This window comes from Acomys russatus, chromosome 3 (assembly GCF_903995435.1).
Source record: "Acomys russatus chromosome 3, mAcoRus1.1, whole genome shotgun sequence".
NCBI lineage: Eukaryota > Metazoa > Chordata > Mammalia > Rodentia > Muridae > Acomys > Acomys russatus.
In genome coordinates this window covers 85,448,925-85,470,674 of record NC_067139.1, presented here as the reverse complement: position 1 = coordinate 85,470,674, position 21,750 = coordinate 85,448,925, and the positions used below count along the sequence as shown (strand labels likewise).

Genomic DNA, 21,750 nt, shown 5'->3' with positions numbered 1-21,750 from the left:
GTGACAAACACCCAAATGTACACATGCACGGAGGTTATTTTAGCTGAGGCGTAAGCTTAGTGGTGGAGGGATTGCTTCACATGCATCACTATGTTCAATCCTACACACACACACACACACACACACACACACACACGCGCGCGAAAATGGATTTAAAATGTATATTAATTGAAATCACATAATCTAAGAAAAAAGCACCCACCTACTCTCACTTACATGTAGAACGTAGCCAATACTATATATGTATGTATATAAACACATGTATGTGCATATAGTATAACATGTTGGGAAGAGAACCAGAAAGGGTAACTATTAAGAGATGAAGGAGGACTGAATTTAGGTAATGGATATGAGATATGGAAGAGGCTAATTGTTTCTTTAGTTCTAACTCAGCTATGAAATTTTGATGTTAAGTATATAAAAACATATCCAACAACGAAAGCATAAAATCTAATGTGAACTAACTGTACAGAAGTTCAGTGAGATATATAGACTTTAGATCTAGTGAATTTTGGTGGATGATGTTTTTACTTGCAAGCTTATTATAATAAAGTTTATTAAAAGTGTTTTTTCTTAAAGAGGCCATGCTTTACCTCTTGGTAGAATTTATTCAAAATGCTTACTTTTATAGCAATGTTTAATTGTTCAAAATTACGGCTTGCTATCTTCAGTGCTTCATCAATTTCTTCTGTCTCCTAAGAAGAGAGGGAACCATATACAAATGTAAAACACAAAAATAGATGCTTAGATACATTATAGTTATAAAAACCTGAACTATCATTTTGGTTACAAATGCAACAAAGACCTACCACAGAAGTGTAAGAGCAAGCAACAACAATAAAAATACCTTTAATCCTGCTGATCTATAAACTGAAAATAACTAACAATTTTATTCCTATACTGTGGATAGAAAACAAGGACCTTAGGCATGCTAGGCAAGCACGCCCACATTCTCAGTCAGTAGAAACTATTAACATTTTGTTATAGTCCAGATTTCTTTCCATATACATTGACACACACTTTGTGAGAAAGAGTCTCACTATGTATTTCTGGCTGGCCTGGAACTCATTTATGTAGACCACACTGTCCTCAAACTTGCAGTAATCATCCTGCCCCTGTCTTTATAGTGTTGGGGTTATAGAAATTCACCACCATACCTATTGCTCTGTTAGCCATGTGCTTCAGCCTTCCAAGAGTTGGGAATATAAATATGATGACACCACAGCCACCATAAAGATATTATTTAACAGTAAAATTGTATTTTGAATCCATTTTTCCAATATAAAATTATCTAAGAAAATGTATAATGGAAAAAAGTATATACACAAACAGTTTTTAAGAAAAGGTGATTCTAAATCTGTCTCTGTTAAGAGTTTAACTTGACAGTCAGATGTGGTAGCACACATTTGTAATCATAGCTCTTGGGGGGTACAGCAGGAGGATCAGATCATCTTGAACTAGGTAGTAAATTCAACATGAGGGCAACATGAGGGCGTGTGTGTGTGTGTGTGTGTGTGTGTGTGTGTGTGTGTGTGTGTGTGTGTGTGTGTGTGTGTGTGTGTGTAGCTTGTTTTTGTCTCTGGGGTTAAAACAAAATAGAGTGAGTTAAGATTCAGATTTCAGTCCCCTCTTCCAGACCACTGATGATTTTCTACAAAAAGACTGTACTTCACTTAGATTTTAGAGTCTGTTATATTTCTAAGCTCAAATTAAGTAAATGTTTACCATTAACATTATTCAGAATAGTAGTAGATAAAATTCAATCTTCAACAACAAACAATATTATCAATAACAAATGGAGTTAGGCCTCTTAGCCATCATTAAAATAACTAGGAAACTATATTCAGAACTTAGAAAAATTTAACTGTACATGTGAAGACAAGCTACATCCATGTTTTAGGAAATCTGGAGTTAGTAACTAGGCTCACCAGGCAGGGCAGGGGGAGCTATATTCAGGTAAATATCAAGAACTTCAAAATCAAGGCAGTCAAAGTATGCCTCAGAAAGAAGAGAGATTTACAAACAGATTTGTAATAAAACTGTTCAAGGAGAGAGTAAAACAAAAGGTTCAAGTAAGAAAAGTGGTTTATCTATTACATTTAAGCTTCTAAGAGGATCCATAATTGTAGGAATCCCGAGAGGAAAAGTTCAGCTACCTAGCATAAAGGCCAAATGTTTGGTGTCACATTACTTCATGACCAATGTTTCTATTTTTAATATATATTTTATTAATTTATTCATATTATATCTCAATTGTTATCCCATCCCTTGCATCCTTCCATTCTTCCCTCCCTCTCATTTTCCCCTTACTCCCCCTTCCCTATGACTGTGACTGAGGGGGACCTCCTCCCCCTGTATATGCTCATAGGGTATCAAGTCTCCTCTTGGTAGCCTGCTGTCCTTCCTCTGAGTGCCACCAGGTCTCCCCCTCCAGGGGATGTGATGACCAATGTTTTTCATACCAACAGTATAGCCGATGGGCTTGAAACATTCCTGTGTATGGAGGATGAATGTTCTAAATCAACAATTAGCTGATCCACTGTCTTTTTAAGGTCTGAAGAGCAGTTCTTTAACCTGAAAAAGGTCAAGTATGTTATTTTAAATTTAAGCATGAATACAATCTCCATAGCCTCCTCATTAATATGTTCTCAATTATAAGGAGAATCCATGAATAAAATTACTTTCACATAATTTAATTTTAATATAAATTTAACTTAAGCAAATTCCTAAAAGTAATAGTTTATACCATGTTCTGATTCTTAGTCACCTTTACTTACTTGGTATTTTGGGGCAGAAATACCAATACTGACTGAGATGTTTTTAGCTCATCAATTAAAATAACTCATGCAAACAAGTAAGAAGTACTTTTTGAAAACGGTTATAAATATTTTATTGAAATACTGAAATAGTCAAAGAGTCCTTTGCGACTAAATTAATTGAAGAAATAAAAGCTCGGTATACATCCAAGTCTGTTGTGAGTATGTGCTGCAGCTCTGCAGCTGTGATAAGCAACAGTAACTTAGGGGGAAGTGCTTATTTCAGCTTACAGGTCACAGCCCATCACTGAGGGAATTCAGGACAAGGGCTCACGAAGAAACCTGGGGCAGAACCATGGAAGAGCACTGTAAGAGCACTCACATGCAGAAATGCCACTGCTAAAAGTGCACTGCTAAGTTTGGGTAACATGAGAGCCTATCTCAGAAAACCAAATCACCACCCAAAGCAAGCTGTATATAAAACTGTTTAAACCAGAGTGCACTTAAGAATGAAGAGTTTCCAATATAAATTTATGTAGCATATTTAATTTAAAACTGGCATTTAAAAAACTACAAAAATTCTGGCCATTTAAAACAAAAATTTAAACTTTTACTAGACATTACACACACACACACACACACACACACACAATTAACTTGCATAATGTTTTAAGTCAGAAAATTTCAAAAGGAAGTAAAGATCTTTGGAGAAGAGGAAAAGATCTGAAAGCATTTGATGGTCTTAGCACAGCAGTGATTGGCTAGAACGGAGGAAGAGCTGCTGCTGCTTCTGGTGGAGCGAGCCCTTTTCACCTGCCACATTCCTACTCTTTAAGCTCAGTCTATACTGCCCAATAAATTACCTGCTTGACTTTACAGATGTCCAAATCTGACAACCCAGCCTTGATAAAAATGGCTGCTCCATGGAGACAAGCTCTATGGCCACCGAGTCTCTGGTTCCTACAGCTTTGTTACCATCTGTACAGAGCTCATGGAAAAAGTGACTACAAATTGTGTTTATAGGAGTTGAGAGATGTGCTGTGTCTGTCAAAACTAGATGTCAAACTTTAGGTGAGAGATTTTCTACCCAAAGACACAACTAGAATCATTCTTTTAGTTTCTCCCTAACTCATTAAAGTTTGGGGAAAAAATTATGGTAGTGATATGAAAATCCAATTATTCAAGTTAATGAATTTGGAATCGTAACTGGACAGGGCATAAATAACTAGAGAAGAAGAACAACATGAAACACAACGAGACGGCGAAAAGAGAACAAGAGAATTAAGTGGGGTAGTAGCAATGGGAGACAGGTTATAGACAGAAGATATTGGGAAAACAAGAATCTGTAGCAGGTAAATGAGTAACAATATTAGAAATCCAGGTATTACTTATAAAATTAGTTCCAAAATGAGATAGTTCCTTGAAAAGCCCTATATTTTTATTTCTAGAATGACTATCATATTAAATATGCTTAAAAAGTTAAAATATGAATAACCATATAGGTAAGGTTTTAGAGAGCTGGTATACTAGTTTTATGTCAACTTGACACGAACTAGAGTCATCAGAGAGGAGGTAGCCTCAATTGAAAAAAAATGCCTCTATAAGATCAGGCTGAAGGTAAGTCTGTAGGTTGTCCCCCCCCTTTTAGATTTTAATGAAACATTTACACAGTCACTAAGTCATATGTAAAAATACTTCAACAATTTCTTGGTAACATGGATAATTTTTAGAGTGGGAATACTAGTTGCTAAGATTCCATGTTTTCCGCGTCCTCTGTTATTAGTGCTTTGTATGGGTCTGTACCATGAGAACTTTGGGTACTCAGAAAATGATTGCCCCAAGCCTCATTTTCTGGGCTTTCTTTGTATCCAGTGCCTGCTTTACAGAGTCCCGCCCTTGTGTCACCTGACACTAGCTTTCTTGTTGACTGTATACACCCTTGTCATCGGTGAATAAAGGCTTGATTGTACACTGAATAAAATGGCTTACTTTGCTGTTAAAGCAAATTACACAGGAATGGCATTTCCTATCAAACAAAGAAAAATAATACCATAATAACACAAACTTGACACTCCCCTAATGCTTTAATTTGACAGTTTCAGTACACTTAACAAACAGCAATTAATTAACCCTTACATGATTTCTGTCAGGAAGCCCTGATTATACTCATTTCACAAATTAAATGCTAAGAGGCAGGAGATCAACAAGACAAGGTTCCACAGCGTTTCTGATAGACCAGAGACCAAGCAGACTGGGCCCCGGCCCCGGCCCCAGCCCCGACTCGTAGGCAGTCAGCAAACAGGCACAAACCCCGAGAGCATATTGCTTCTACTTTCACCATGAAATTCCCCATTACATGCAAAATTTATGAGCAGCTGATCAGAGCAAAGCTTCTGTATATACAATCATAATTCTTATCCTCTTGTATCATCAGAGTAAGGATAACTTGGAAATCTCTAAGTGCATCTTTCTAGTGTATTCACACCAAGAAGAGGGAGGAGGGGGAAGGGGATGAGGAGAAGAAGGAAGAATCAGAGGACATGAAGAGGAGGAGGAGGAGGAAGAGGAGGAGGAAGAGGAGGAGGAGGAGGAAGGGAGAAGATAGATTTGTTTTAAATTTGTTTTAAAGTGTGACCAAGGAAGAAGCTTGACCTGACTAAAGAATGCTGATGCTTGCAGGTATCAGTTGGTTTGACGGAAATGTGTAATCAGTGAGATTTGGAAAGTCAATTTCTGGCACTATGTGCATGAAGTCCCAGTTTTTTCGTTACTCTTGCTTTTATACAGAATGTAAAGGAATCAAGCTTCTCTTGAGAAGCTGTGTCTGTAGGTTGTTTTCTTAATTAATGATTTTGGGGGACGGCCCAGTCCATTATGGGTGGTGCCACCCTTGGGCTGATGGCCCTGGTTTCTAATTTTAAAACAAGTACATCGAGTAAGCCATGAGGAACAAGCCATTCGGCAGCACCCTCTGCATCGGCTCCTGCCTCAGGGTTCCTGCCCTGAGTGAGTTCCTGCCCTCACTGCTTTTGAGGATGAACTGTGATATGGAACTGTGAGTGAAATAAACCCTTTTCTCCCCGAGTTGCTTTGGTCATGATGTTTCATCACAGCAACAGCAACTCTAACAAAGAAAGCTATTAAGAAAATTATCACTTAAAAAGTTGGAAAGCCAATTTTTATGTTCTTCCCCACCAAAATTCAGCCCATATCCAGCTTTAAAGATAACATTAGCTGGGACTAACATAAGAGTTCAGAAAAACAAGAGAATATAAAAATATGGCTTTTTACCCAACAATCATGAGACGTCTGCTTTGTGGTGTACTCTGGGGCACCGAGAGAACAAGATGGGTCTGTGCTCACAGACTAGCAAGGGACTTGACTTTGAAAAGACGAATGATTAAGGCCATGAGAGCACGACATAACGGTTGTACGTAGCTGAGATATGCTTAAAGCCTCTATCAAGGATAAAGGGGTGAGATAACAAAATATATACATGTTCAGCCAATTATTACGTATGATTAACATGGTACTAAAATATCTAATTCAAAGACAGTACATATATATATATACATGTACACATGTGTCACATATGTACACATAGCCAAGTCTCATAGAAGGATAGAAAAATAAGAGAACTCAGAAGTTGCTATTTTTCTTTTTATAAATCACCTCTCAATCCACCTCATACTGTATTTGAGACATTCTTAAAATCAACAAAAAAGTATTTCTTTACAAATTACTGTCATTCAGCTGCAATAACCAGCTAACTCTGGATTCTCAGCCTCCTGTTTAAGGTTTTCTTGTACTTTTTTCTTTTGGAGCTAGATGCTGCATTCCACAACAATCAAGACAAATTAATTAACAGTAGAATTATATAAACAACAGGCAGAAATGCATTTAACAATACATTTTACCAATGATTTAAAAACTGTTTTAGGAAAAGAGCTTTACGTGCTGAGGTGCGTGTGGACGCACGTTGTAGGCTGCAACCCTTCTGGAGAGGAGTCTTCTTTAATAGACCCGTCTACTGCGCAGTGACTTTGATTCATGCTGACAGCGGGATGAACCTTAAAACAAAGTAAGATTAAATCGGTCATTCAGTAAATTCCACTGATGCAAAACCCAAACAATTTTTTGCATGCTATTCATAAACAAGACTGGTAACAATAACAATTCTGAAATTCTCTTTAAGTCAAGGGAAAACTGTACTTGTGGTTTTATCTTAATAATGGCTTTAATATTTAACATAAGAACATTATTTTATATTTTATAACATATAAAAATAAGAACATTAAATTAATCCAAACAACCTTTTGTTACAATTCTAAAAGAAATGACTGCAACAATACTTTAAAATTGGCTATTAGAGGACATACTGAATGATATCTTTATTCTGTTCAAAACTATAAAATACTATATTGTATAAACTCTAAAAACATTAATCACTATGAAACAAGGATCAATTAAGTGGAGGATTGTGCCAGTTTCCTGAAGATACATTTAATATCCTAAAATCCACCAAATATAAAATTTATAGTCAGGCCTGGTAGTACCGACCTTTATTCCCAGATGCTTGAGAGGCTAAGACAAAGGGATATTAAATTCAAGGCCAACCTAGGCAACTTAGCAAAACTCTGTGTGTGTGTGTGTGTGTGTGTGTGTGTGTGTCGGAAATCACAATCAGCAAGCAAAAGACCAATAACACACACACACACACCAAATACTGAGTTTCTTTTTTGTTGGCCACCTACTCCTGGGAATGGGCCCGCCCTGGATTATGACTAATATACTCAGTAAAATTTCACTGGAGGAAAGCAGTATTTCCTTGGCCAGCAGGTATCAACTACAGATGGCTTCCTGGTTAGGAGCAGGAACCTGTGTTCTCTTTCTTCTGGCGTACATTCTTCTGCACAGTTCCCTGGGCCTTGCAGAGGGCCCTCTTGTGGCAGAGCACTCTACAGTCATTTAATATCCATATTTTGACCAGTTACGCTTTTCTGCAGTCATCATTGACCATTGAAAAAAGAACCTTCTCTGGCAAGAGCTGACAGCTGCATTAATCTATGGGCAAAACCTACAGCTGCTCAGAAGGCAGCCTGATGCACACATCATGTCTACTTAGGAAAGCAACAACACTGACGCTCCACTGTGACCTCCCAGTGACGGCTTTTTGACCAGGTTTACAGTACCTGTAATTCCCTCTTGTGACTTCCCTCTTGTGCAGCAGAACCACATCTAATCAGAAAGCCACTGATTACCCATATCTGCTGGTCACCAGTGGGTTTTCCTTGCCTGGGTGATGGTACTGAGCTCAAGCTTTACAGCTTCTTTAACCAACAACTCACACAGAATTGAAAGCTACGAATCTCTGTAGTCACCACTCAGGCACTGGATTTAAAAACAAACAAACAAACTTTTGGTTTGGGGGGACAGCTTTATCCATCCACAAAGGGTACTCCTGTTAAAACACTTTTATTTTTGGTTAGTTTATCAGCTCTCAGGTTTCCTTATGGCCTTTTCACATACTTTAGTTCTGTTTGACCCTACCATTACCCAATCCTCTCCTCCATCTCTCTGCTCCCCCTCCCTCATTAAATTTTCTCACTCCCAGTATCCACTCTTCCACTTTTGAATCACATATGTTCTCCCTGACCTTCTGCAAGAACTCCCCTCTTATGGGCTCTTTTCTAGTGTCCCTGGTATCTATATGTACTCACTTCCACATATATGCACATATATGAAAGGGAGAAGTGGCACTAGAGAGAACATGTCTTTTTGAACCTAGTTACCTTGCTTAACTTCCAGGTTCATCCATTTACCTAACTCCATTTTCTTTATGGCTTAATAAAATTCCACTGTGTATAGCTATCTTATTTTTATTATCCATTTAATTGTTAATGAACATCTAGGCTGACTCCACTTCTCTTGCTATAATGAACTGAGCAGCAATAAAAATGGACCTGCAAGCATCTATGCGGTAGGATATAGAATCTTTGGGTATCTGCCCACAGACAGAATACTTGAGTCATATAGAAATTCTATTTTTAGTTTTTTGAGAAATCTCCACTGTGATTTCCATAATGAAGCCTGCCTTCATTGTATCCCACTAGATTTGTGTGTTTTGTCTTCATTTTTATTCAGTTCTAGGAATTGTTTGATTTCCTTAGTGACCAATCAATCAGTTAACACTTTTTTACTTCTATATTTAGTCTATTGTGGTCACACTACCAGAGACTATTTCAGTTTTCTTCTATTAGGTGAGACCTGCTCTGTGGCCAGATGTATAACCTATTTTACAGAATTTTCCATGGGATACTAAGAAGAATGCCTATTCTACAGTGGTATATGGAATTCCCTTAGTCTATAATGTCACCTAACTGACATTTAGTTTTCATCAGAATAATCTCTTGGTGGGAGCCAACCATTAGTACTGTGATGGGGCTCAGCTGTGACTTTGTATCTAGTACTTGTGAACTTTAGTGCACCTGTATCTAGAATTTTTTTATCTTCATGGTTGTTCCTTTCATCAGTAGGAAGTTACTTTATCTGTTATGACTAGTTTCAGTTTGGAGTCTATTTTGTTAGATGTTAGAGATGCCTGCTGTTTCCTAGTTTATTTGCTTGGGATAGTATTTTTCATCCTTTTACCATAAAACAGTGTTTATCTTTGATGCGTATCTTGGAGAAAGAAAATAAATCTTGTTTTTTTTTAAAATTTATTAATTTACATTTTTATGTGTGTATATCTGTGTACCACATCTATGCCTGGTGTCTGCAGAGGCCAGGAATGGGCATTAGATCTCCTGGAACTGGCACTAGAGGTGGTTGTCAGCTGCCATGTGGATGCTGGGACACAAATCTGGGTCCTCTGGAAAAGCAGCCAGTGCTCTTAATCTCTGAACCATCTCTCCAGTCCTTTTAGACCTTTGTTTTTTAATCTTGTCATTTGATAGAGGATTGAGAGAAAGTGCAGAGTTATTAATAAAAAGTGTAAATTAAGTCTATCTGGAGGGTTTGGTTTTTTAAAAATCATGTGTCCTAGTATCTGTCACTTTTTCTATGGGTTTATCACTTTTGATGAGTTTATCATTCCCTTCAGTCTGAAGAATTACTTCCAGCATCTTCTGCAGAGCTGGCTAAAGGTCACACATTCCTGTAGCCGTAGTCCTTCAGACTTTAAGTATATCTTTCTATGTCCTTTTGGCTTTTAAAGTTTTTGCTAGAGAAACCACCTGCTATTTGATGGGCCTCCATCTGTGACTTGGTGTTTCTGTCTTGCAGATCTCAGTGCACTTTCTTTGTTCTGTTATATTCAGTGTGCTAACTACATGTGATATTGGGGATGTTCTTTATCTTCTGCTATTTCATGTTCTATGCTTCTTGTACTTGGATGAACCCCTTTCTTAATTTGGGAGATTTGATGGTTATCCTTGGTTGTTAACTTGACTACATCTAGCATTATCTAAAACTCAAATTACTGGGAACACCCATGAGATTTTTTTTCTTAATTAAATCACTTAAAGTGGGAAGATTCATTTCTAGCCTGGATATTTCAGGGGCAAAGATACAACTTTACCAGATCTTTTGAATGGGAAGATACACCTTTTATATGCGCCACGCCTGCTGGCAGACCATGGAAGAACATGGAAGAAGCTTTGTCTGCTTGCCCTCACTCTCTTTAGAAGTCCTTTCTTCACTGGCACTAGAGTCTGCTTCATCAGGATTTGGTGTATACTGACGACCAGCAGAGACATCAAATCTCGTGGACTGAACAACAAATGGATTATTGGACCTTACACAGATGCTGTTAGGTTACCTGTAAATCTTTCTAATAAATCCCCCTCTCTATAATATATATGTATACGTGTACACACACACACACACACACACACACACACACACACACACACACACACACCATATACACACATGTTCTATAAGTTCTGTTCTTCTAGAACAGTGGTCCTCAACCTCGCTAATGCTGGGGCCCTTTAATACAGGTCCTTATGCTGTGGTGACTGCCCCCACCATAAGGTCATTTTCATTGCTACTTCATAACTCTAATTTTGCTACTGTAATGAATTGTAATGTAAATATTCTGGAAGACAGAGGTTTGCTAAAGGTGTTGTGACCCAGAGGCTGAGAATTGCTGCTCTAGAAAACCCTGCCTAATCCAGGGGATTTTCTGCTGTAATTGTATAGAAATATTCTCTATGACTTCAGCATAGAATTCTCTATTTTTACTCATTATCTGTAGACTCAGTCTTTTCATGGTATCCCAAAGACCTTAAATTAAAAAAAAAAAATTCACACTTAAAAAAATTATCAGTCCTCAACAGAATTTAGCAATTCTCCTATACTGTCTTCAAGCCCTCATGTTCTGCCCTCCTTGTGGTCCATTCTATTAGTGAGGATTTTAACTGAGGTTTTTTTTTTTCTTTTTTTACACTTAATTTGTCATTTCCATCATCTTTTAAGATGGGTTTCCCTTCAAACCATCTCCTCTTTGAGTTCCCACATTTTAATCCTATACTGACTTCCTGATTTACTTAGCTCTGTCCAGGTTCTGGGATTCACTCAGAACCTTACAGTGCTCTCTAATTTCTCCAAACACATTTATCATCGTTCTTTGAATTTTTTTGTCTGGAATTTTGTCTAAGTTACTCTCATTGAGGCCATTCCTCTGAAACTGGCAGATTTTGGAGGAGAGATGTTATCCTGGCTTTTCATGTTACTTGTGTTTCTGCAATGGGACTTGCCCATAATAGTTAGATTGCTAGCTGGGCATGGTAGCTCAGGCCTGTAAATCTCAGCACTCAGGAAGGCAGAGGCAGATGGATCTCTGTGAGTTTGAGGCCAGCCTGCTCTACAAAGCAAGTCCAGGACAGGCTACCAGAGAAACCGTGTCTTGGCCCCCCCCAATCTCCCCCAAAAGAGTAAGATTGTTGGTTGAATTTTTTTAAGCTGCCTTTCTCCTTTCAGTGAAAGTATTTGCAGTGTTCAGGAAGGACTAGTCTGTGGTCAGGATCAACTGTCTTTTATCTGTTAGACTGCTGTCCAGAGCACCAGACCCTAGTGTTCCTCTGTGAGCAGAATACTGTCTGCAACAACAGTAAGCTCAGTACCACTGCATAACATCTAAGTAAGAGTCACCCAGAAAACAAGCACCCCTTAAGCACTAATGATTTTAGGGAAGAGGGACATCAAACCTTGCAGGTACGAACATACTAGTTACTGTGGGTATAGCGGAAAGAAAAAAGATATTAAGACTAGCAATTAGCATTGGGATGACAAACAGTAGAGGAAGATAAATGTACAGGAAGGAAGGACTATTGGAAGTTTAAAAAGTGGAAGGGGAATGGGGGGAATTTGCCTAAAGGTAAAGAGGAAGAAGATACGCTATCAGAAAGAAAAAAGAATAGCACCGTATGTCAGGATCCTAAAGCAGAGAACCTGCATGCCAGGGCAGATATTCTTTGGGAGAGGAAAAAGTAAAAGAAAAGAGTAAGGAAGGGAGGGAGAGAGGGAGAGAGGGGGAGAGGGAGAGAGAGAGAGACTGAATGTGTGTGTGTGTCACTATATGAAAAAATAGAGCGGGGCCAACCTAAACGCTAAAATGACACTGGATATCAAACAAATACAGGACATAGGGAAAGAACATGCTAGGTAGAGATGTAAGATAAGAAAACTGACTAGCCTAGTTTTTGGCTTTCTTTCCCCTAGAGTGCTGCTTTTTCCTTTCCTAGCTCCACGAATGTTGTCTTGTCAGCAGGAGCTACTCTGCAATGGTTGGCCCTGTTCTCCCTTCTGAGCCTTCCTTTGGATACTAGATTACTGACTCTGTCCTACTCTGTGGCCAGGGCTTCACAGGGAGGGTCTCAGACCTGAGGCATAACCAAAACTTCCTCAGGGCTCCGGTTGTGAATGCAGCCCTATCTGCACAGGTCTTGCCAATGTCCAGCATGCTGCTTGGGTGTCAGTCAAAGTTCTGGTATGTGTGTATATATATATATATATATATATATATATATATATATATATATATATATATATATATATATTATGTACCCTGATCATACTCCTGAGACACACGCCCCATTACTCTTCCCATCTTCCCTCTTCCTGGCCTCTTCCCTCTTCTCCAATTTCATTTATCTTTCTTTTTTTTCCCTCCTCACTTGATTACAAACAAGTCAACTTTAACAATATATATATTGGTTCTACCAAATTTCAGCTTGCTGAATGTGATGTAAATCTGGCTCAATGTTTTCCTGTACTGGCTGCTGGTTTTCAGCATACAGTCTCCTGACACTTCAAGAGTTTTCTGAGAGTTTCACCAAGGCTCTCAGGCTGCTGGAGGGCTACAGTGAAAGATAAATATTTGGAATGGAAGCGTACGTTCTAAATAAACATTTTTTTAACCCAAAACGTATTTTTAATTTTAAAAATGTGTATTTATGTGTCCGTGCCTATGGCTGTAGGTACCTGTTAAGGACAGGGCACTGGATTCCCATGGAGATGACTGCTGCCCAGCATGAGTGCTGGGAGCTGACCGCTGCAAGAACAGTATACGCCAGCACTGCTAGGCCATGTCTCCAGTCTCTCTTACTCACTTAGGGAAAAATGTTTCTTTTAACAAAACCACACACTGGACTGAATGGTATTTTTAAGTATATTTTCAAAATTGAGAACTAAAAATCTTAATTTATGGTTAATTATTAAATTACATATCTAGTTAATTGTCCTTCATTTTATAATTTCTCAGAGAGAGGTTACTGTAACCAGAAGAAAACCTGATAAAGGATATTTCTCCTAGAAAGTATGATAAAATGTTAAATATGACAATGCAAGAATTCAGTTAAAATTGTACAAAGATTCCTAATATGACTGTTTTGTCTGCACATATGTCAATGTACCACATCTGTGCTTGGCATCGGTAGAGGCCAGAAAAGGAAGTTGGATTCCTTGAAACTGGAGACACAGATGGTTGTGAGCCACCACATGAGTGCTAGGAATTGAACCTGGGTCTTCTGCAAGAACAAGTGCTCTTAACAGCTGAACCATCTCGCTAGCCTCTGCCACCTATATCTTATCACTTAAATTTTATTTATGTAACTTGTTGTTCATAAATGGAAAAAGGTAACCCTGTATACCAATTACGCAAAGCAATGGTTTTACTGTTACATTTTCATATGTGCATATTATGTACCCTGATCATACTCCTGAGACACACGCCCCATTACTCTTCCCATCTTCCCTCTTCCTGGCCTCTTCCCTCTTCTCCAATTTCATTTATCTTTCTTTTTTTTCCCTCCTCACTTGATTACAAACAAGTCAACTTTAACACACGTTTTTTTTCTACGGTTCTCATTCCAGTGATGTATCTAACAAGGCTTTCCTATCCAATATATTATCTACAATTTCTTCTGGTTTACTTCTTTTGAGACAGGGTTTGACTATATAACCTAAATATCCTAAATTCACTAAAGGCTAGTCTGGCCTTAAACTCACAAGAGGCCTGCCTTGGCCTATAGACTGCTGGGATTAAAGGTGTGCATGTACCACCACAACCAACTCCATTTAAAATTTTTATATAGTGACTTTTCTAATTACATGGCATTTTAATAACATATACTAATTATTTCTTTTTTTGGTGATTTATCTTTTCTCCTTGAATTAATATATTTTGAAAGTAGTGTAAAGGTCAAGAAATTGGTAGAATTTCTAGAGTGCTATCTGTATGAGCCTCAGTATAAAATCTATCACTTTGCTATAAAAAATCATACAGTGATTATTATTATTAACCAACTGCTATTAATCAAAAGTAGACATGGATATTAAGTAAAAACCTAATTAGGAATTATAAATTTGTATTTACCTAAATGCAGAAGAACAAAATAATGTCTGTTAATTGTGAGTGGAATTGGCTTAAATCTGAAGTAACTAGCACTTGACTTCCATATAAAATTATAAATCATCTATGAATACAAGTATTAAAATCTCAATTTTTAGAGCACAGATAACAATCCAAAGCAATAAACCACATTTCATAAATTCAGCTTGTTCACTAATTCAGAGTGGATTTTTCCATTCTCTATAGACATTATTCCAAGTAAGTCTTAGGTACCAATACAAAAGGAATGGCTACCAATTTCAGGAAGGCTTCCTGAAAACCCTTAAAGAGGGACAATCTAGTAAATCTCAAAAATCTGAATATAAACCTGATCATAGGAAAGGATGGGACAGGTCACATCTCTTCTTAAGTAACAATAAGGTAAGACAAAATGTTTAAAAATAGATTTATCACAACCGTAAAATCAAAGCCATTATTAATAAATATATTCTAAATGCTATGATGCTATTCAAAATCCTAAGAATAAGATATATATCACTTGCTCCCTGAAAGCAGACATTTAAACATTAAAATAAGGAAGCCAAAGGCAGAGATGCTCCCAGCTGCCTTCTCTTTTCTTTCATGTATGCCTCCTCCATCACAAGACTGAATCTGTCACAAACTACTGCAGTAATAAAAGGACTCTTTGTCTTCAAATGTATAACCTCCACATCCAAAAAAACAAAAAACAAAAAACAAACAAACAAACCCGTCACAGAGATCAAAGTGTATAGGAATTTGCCACAATAAAGGGCATTACTTGTAATTCCAAAGCAGATGAAACAGCAGCTATTTTTGTTATCATTAAAGCTTTCACAAATTACAACATATATAGTTGTACTATATGTAACCTGGAAGCCAATGGATCTGTAACTAAATAATGAAAGGTTATTTTAATGTCCTGGAAGTTTGTAAAGTAGCTTTTTACATCATAATATTTTTAAAAAATCAGGCATTATTTCTATGTCATGAGTGCAGAATCTCAGATGAGGCTGACAAAAATAAAAACTCCATCTATGGCTTACACCTTGATATTAAGTACTACCCTGCCAGGAAAACAACAGATACTTTGTGAAATATATTACAGAAATCAAATTGTATTTGCCTTCAATGCAAAACACTGATTTGTTTCTCTCTTAAGGGCTGAAAGAGTTTAACCCCAGTGGAACTGTTATATACTTAGTACTTCCGGGATAAACATTAACACTTGGCAGTTGTCTCCCTTCTCTTTTCACAGGGCAATGTCTGTACAAACACCAGCGTACAACACACAGGTGTTAGAGAAAGAAGAGTTCCAAATTTGTTTGCATGGTTTTGGCATAAAAAAAAAAAAAGCTGGGAGGATTTTTGAAAAGAATATACCTACATTGATAAAAATAAAAAGAGGTAATTTTCCACCATTGTGTCCCAAGAGTCAAAATATGTGAGCAATATCTGTGACCTTAATCTTCTCTCTTCATCACTTTGAAGAATAATAAACTGGATAGGAACGTCTTCTTTTTCTTTTAATGTCTCTGTCTTGTGTACATGTGTACATGTCTGTGAATGGAGGTGCACATGCACCGTTGCATGCATGTGATGTTCAGGGGGAAACTCCACCTGGCTTTTTATACAGATTCTGGGGATCCAAACTCAGGCCTTAGGCTTGCACTGAAGATCCATCCTCCTGGCCCACAGAAACTTATCTTCTGTTAATGCTTCTTTACTCAGAGATTAGGCAGCCAAGCATATAATTCTAGTTTCTGATGAGAAACATTCTAGCTGTCTCACATCTTAACCTATAACCTAGGATGCATTCAGTATGAAGGAACAGGAAACGTACCTTACAGTCAGTGCATTTACTTGTGGCACATTGTTGGGTTACTAACAGGCACAGCTCACAGAAGGCATGTCCACACTGATGCTCATGGTGGTGACCTGCGGATAAAATGTCATCAATTAAACCTTCTACGATTTGTAGAATTGTGGAATAGTTATCCATCAAAGGGCAAATTCAGAAAGTATTCTATTCTACTGGAAAAAGTACATAGTTTAGTTAGATTGGCTGGCTTATTAAAACATTTACAGAACTTAAAAGGAGGGAGAAAAATTAGGAAGCAAAATCATTCAAAGCTGTATAATGTTTGCATGAATCCAGGAAGTTTTGAACCTATATGACTATAGATTTGCCACATATTACAGTCATAACAGAGTGCTCTGACTTATTTAATTTGACCTTTGTAAACATCATGCCTAACTTGCTGCTAATATTATATCCAACCTAAAGATGGAAAAATATGTTGGTAATCTGACCAACCCAGACTCCATCCTTCTGTTTCCAAGTCCAGTCTTCACTCTGTTTGACAATACTCCTCTTGGGTAATTTGTATTTCATGTCTTATGAAAGAGTTAGGGAAAGCTGAAATGAAACACTGGTAAGAATTCTCTCCTAGTAATCTTAAGATGTTGGCAAGGGTGGAAGCCAAATCTTATTTTCATACACATGACCCACATTACGATTATATTTGCAAACTTAGCATTTGTGGAAAGTACCATTACCATGTTTGTAAGTATGGTATCAAGATTTAAACTAGCAAGATGGTTCAGTGGATAAGAGTTTTTGCTGCTGAGCTTGATAACCTGACTTTGATTGATATATATAATTTAAAAATATTTAAATGAACAAGGTACAATGTGAAGCTTATCATAATCAACTTTTTAAAATTATCTAACTTTAAAATAGAGTTCTATTTTATTTATTTATTTTTGTTAGTGTGTGTGAGTGTTTATGTGTGTGGGTATATGTAGAGGCTAGAGGACAGCCCTGAGTTCTGTTCCTCAGAAGTACTCTACTTTGTTTTTTTGAGACAAGGTCTCTCACCAGGCTGGAACATGTCAAACAGGCTAGGCAGGCAGCAAGTAAGCCCCAGAGATCTATCTGTTTCTGCCTACTCAGAGAGTTACAAACAAGTAACAGCTTTTTCCTCAAGCACCAAGCACACAAGCAAAACACCCTTACACACAAAAATAATTTTAAAGAAACTTAAGTTAGTAATGTTTTGTTAGAGCACATTTATGAGATTCTTGCTAAACTATAATAATTTCATTAACTTAACTTTTTAGAAAAGTATTTTAATTTTTCAGCAAGCTAAAATTTGGCATGAGGATGCTATATTTTAGAGTTATATTTAAATTTCAGTCTAATATTACCTAAGCAATACAAATTCTCAACACTTTTAGTATAATTTCTGATATTGTACAAGTTGACCTGTAGCATACTTCAGCTTACAAAGGAATAACTATTTTTCTAGTTGAGTATTTCTAAATCTTGTAATACAAATGCACAGACAAACCATGGGCTTTAAAAGCTTATGCTTAATAATCTTATTTCAAGCCAGGTCCGTGGCACATGCTGATAATGCCAGCACTGAGGGAGGAGGCTGCAGCAGTGAGTTCAAGGCTGGACTGGTCTACAAAGCTAGTCCAAGACAGCCAAGGCTACACAGAGAAAGAAACTATCTCAAGAAAACAAAACAAAACAAAACACCACAAACAATGGAGGGGGCCAGGAAGCAATATTGATATTGAACCAAGGTATCAATATCAACTGTTTGGCCCCCTTGTAGGGTCCAGCTTGACTCAAGGCCAGCCAGCCTGTGCTGAGGATCCAGCTTGACTCAAGGCCAGCCAGCCTGTGCTGAGGGTCCAGCTTGACTCAAGGCCAGCCAGCCTATGCTGAGGGTCCAGCTGTATCTAAAAATATTCTACTACCCCTACCCCTGGAATGTACTTACCCCTCCTAGCTAGCCTGCTAAATTCTGCTTTTACAAAAAGATATAAAAAGCACTTGTGCCTGCTTTTGTGGGTCGGCACCGTGAAAGAGCTTGTCAGACCTCGATGTGCATCGACTCAATAAAATTTCTGTGTGTATTGCATCGACATTGGACTCCTTTTCTCTCTGGGGACTCCGGGTATAGACTAGAGATCTCTCTGGAAGTCTCAGTCTTACAACAAAAAAACAAAACCTTATTTTGTAGTAGTTTTCATGTTAATATGGACATTTTTTACCTAACAGAAGCAGTAACCAAAACTCTAAATATGGCCAGGCCTAGTAGTGCAGGCCTGCAATCCCACATACTTAGGAGGCTGGACCAAGGGCACATAGTTTGCCTAGCATCTACAAGGACATGGTTGTCCAAATTTAGTACAGTAAAACAAAAGCCTTAAGAGAGGTGCTGCTCCCTGGTGAACAATGCACCCAGCTTTCTCTGTGGAAGGTGTTGTCCATCTTGAAAGAGTTGACTGACTTTCACTGGTAAAGTATAAACACTAAACAATGAAAGGAACAAGACTTTTCAGTTGTTCCAGGAATTTTGATTCAACAACTTCTCCCTGTTACTGTTCTCTGAAGCCCTTCAGTTACAATAAAATAACCTAAACTTACGTTCATTTTGTAGATTGTAAATGAACCCAATACGAACACGGTGAACAAAGGCAAAATATCTGTACCGCCTCCTCAAAAACCAAAAAAACCAAACCACAAGATTCACAAATGCAACTACAGCTTCCAAAGCAGCGCTTTAGAATAAATTGGGCCCTTCCCGCCCCACCCCCTTCATCTAAGAGCTTTTCAGTCCTTATTTCTTCTACAAGAACAACACAGGAAAATCGAGTTTCTTTCCTCCTTGATCACACAACATTTATTCTGAGGTTGTTTTATTTTGTTTTGCTAAAGAAGGGATCCGGGCTGGGGTTCTGCGGTCCAGGCGGGTGACTGCAGTAAAATAAGCACCCTATTTCCTCACCTGCTCTTTCCTGAGTCTATCAACTCAGGGAGCTAAGTGTGAGAGAAGGGCTCCTGAGGCTCGGCAGGGGGGAGGGCATGGCCGCTCTGCCTCCATCTTCCAGGGTGTGTGGAGAGAGCCTTAGAGGGCCCAGCTGTGCACGAGGCGCGGCCGCCCGGGTCCCTCACACACCCTCGCGGCCTGTGACCCTCCCACAGGCCTAGCGCGTCCCCACTCCCCCACCCCCATCCCCCACCGGGACACCCAGCCAGCCCCAGGCTCCTCACCAGGCTCCTCCCCGCCGCCATCAGCGGACACCTTTCTTCCACACTGAGCGCACTGGCTCCCCGAAGCTCCCCGCGGTCCACTCTTACTCTCCACAAGGTGGCAGGAAGCAAGCCCAGCCGTCGAGGCCTCCGCCGCCATCGCTCCTCGATCCTCTCAGAGATGAGGAGTAACAGCACGTGCGAGACTCCCGGCAGCCCTCGCGGCTGCGGGGGAGGGGGGGAGGGGAGGAGGGGGGGAGGGGAGGAGGGGAGGAGGGGGTGGGGCAATCAGTGGAATCTGGTGGTCATTGGTCATAGGTAGCCAATCAGGAGGCAGAGCGACGAGGCCCCACCCTAGGTTGCTACTGTGTGGTGCAGGGATTTCGGTTTTATCCTGGACGCCTGGGTCCGAATGAGGCGTTGAGTTTACTTATCAAGTCTTACCCAGGAGTCACCACGTTATACCTTTAATCAACTTGAATTTGGGTTTCGTGTATTATTACATCATGGGGTTCGTCAAAAGGCAAAGGAGAAAGAAAAGGAGGCCCCTTGTCTATCTGCTCTGGGTCAGGGCAGCAATGTGTGTCAGACCTTGATAGCAGCTTTGGCGGAGGAGTCAATTATGCTTGTGAGAGATTCAATTAATTAAGCAAAAGGATGCTCATTACTAACCAACCATTGCTGAGACTCATCTACAAGGCTCTATGCTGGGAGACATCAGGGGTGCTAAGAATTTGCAGGCTAAAAGATTTCTGCTCTAGAGTCATGTATCTAGTATGTTGTAAAGACACGGAGTCAAATATGATCTACAGTAATGTGGAAGGCCTTCCTAGGCAAAGCAAGGTTTTCCCCTGGACCCTAAAACCCTACTAGCACTAATAGTAGTAAACAAGAAAAAATTCACGGAGAAAGAATGTAAGGAGAGACTTTAGTAGGAGGATACAGTGGCTGCTAAAGTATTTGTAAGGCAGCCAGGCAGGCACTAGTTTTCTTAATGTGGAACTTGGGTGTGTTGGGGGGGGGCAGTTGTTTGAAGAATTTTGAAGCATCCAAATTCTTTAATCAGGAAAACATGGGAGTCATTTTTGAACAAAGGATGAAAGAATCTGGCAGAAGCCGCCTCTGGAGGAGGCAGGATCAACTCAGCTGTTACAAATAAAGACTGTATTGTATATAGTTTCTCTTTCCTGTATTGTTTATGTGATTGTATGTAAAAAAAAAATTGTGTTCAGAGGCACACCCCTCATAGAACAGCAATTGACATTTCTATAGTTTGGGGGTTTCTTTCTTTTTTGGTAAAACAATTTTATATCTTGGAATCGGTGTATGTTTGTTGAAACACTGTGAAAGTGAACACGCAGTATACCTCAGTTTCTAAACGTGTCATTCGCTTAATTCCTGTGAACATGACTGCTTTGTAAAAGAGTGTCTTTTGAAAATAGTGAACAATGTTTAAGGGTATGAAAACAAGCCAGCTTTTACTAATTGAGAAGTTTTATGATGGACTGGTTAAAAAATATAAAAGCCATATTCTCACTGAAAAATCCTTATGCTTTGTTATCTTTAGGAGGAAATATGGATGCTTAACTCTGTTCCCGTTCACCCAGCCCATAGTTTCATTGACTCATAATGGAACTTAAGGTGCTTCCTAATGCTAGTCAAGCCAGTATTGTTTTTTTTTTTTAATTTATTTATTTTTATTTTAGCTGGAGTTACAGACAGTTGTGAGCTGCCATGTGGGTGCTGAGAATTGAACCTAGGTCCTCTGGAAGAACAGCCAGTATGCCTAACCTCTGAGCCATCTCTTCAGCCCTAAGCCAGTATTCTTTTGTTGCACGTTGATTATTCTTACCTCACCCACTCCTTCCTCATTATCAATCCATGCCTTTTAAGCTTGTGTAGATTGTTCTAGAACTTTGAAACCTCACAATGACAACTGCTTCAGCACGTAGCAAGTCTTTTCCTCCAGGCATAAGTATTAATTTGGTTTTGCCTTTGGCTTTTTGAGTCAGAGTCTAGCTGTGTTTCCCAGGCTGGTTTCACACTTCTAGGCTTGGGTGATCTCTCTT

General features: G+C 38.8%; 1 protein-coding gene across 1 annotated transcript in view; it reads right to left on the bottom strand.

Moving 5' to 3' along the window:
• Rnf17 (ring finger protein 17) overlaps positions 1-19,841 on the bottom strand; it is a 120,844-nt gene extending 101,003 nt beyond the window's left edge. Inside the window, exons 1-5 of the mRNA XM_051143378.1 lie at positions 19,718-19,841; positions 16,475-16,569; positions 6,735-6,826; positions 2,463-2,574; positions 624-695 (exon numbers count right to left, since the gene is read on the bottom strand). Coding sequence (XP_050999335.1) covers positions 624-695; positions 2,463-2,574; positions 6,735-6,826; positions 16,475-16,569; positions 19,718-19,841 — 495 coding nt within the window. The remainder of the gene's footprint in view (positions 1-623; positions 696-2,462; positions 2,575-6,734; positions 6,827-16,474; positions 16,570-19,717) is intronic.
• Between the last annotated feature and the right edge of the window lie 1,909 nt (positions 19,842-21,750).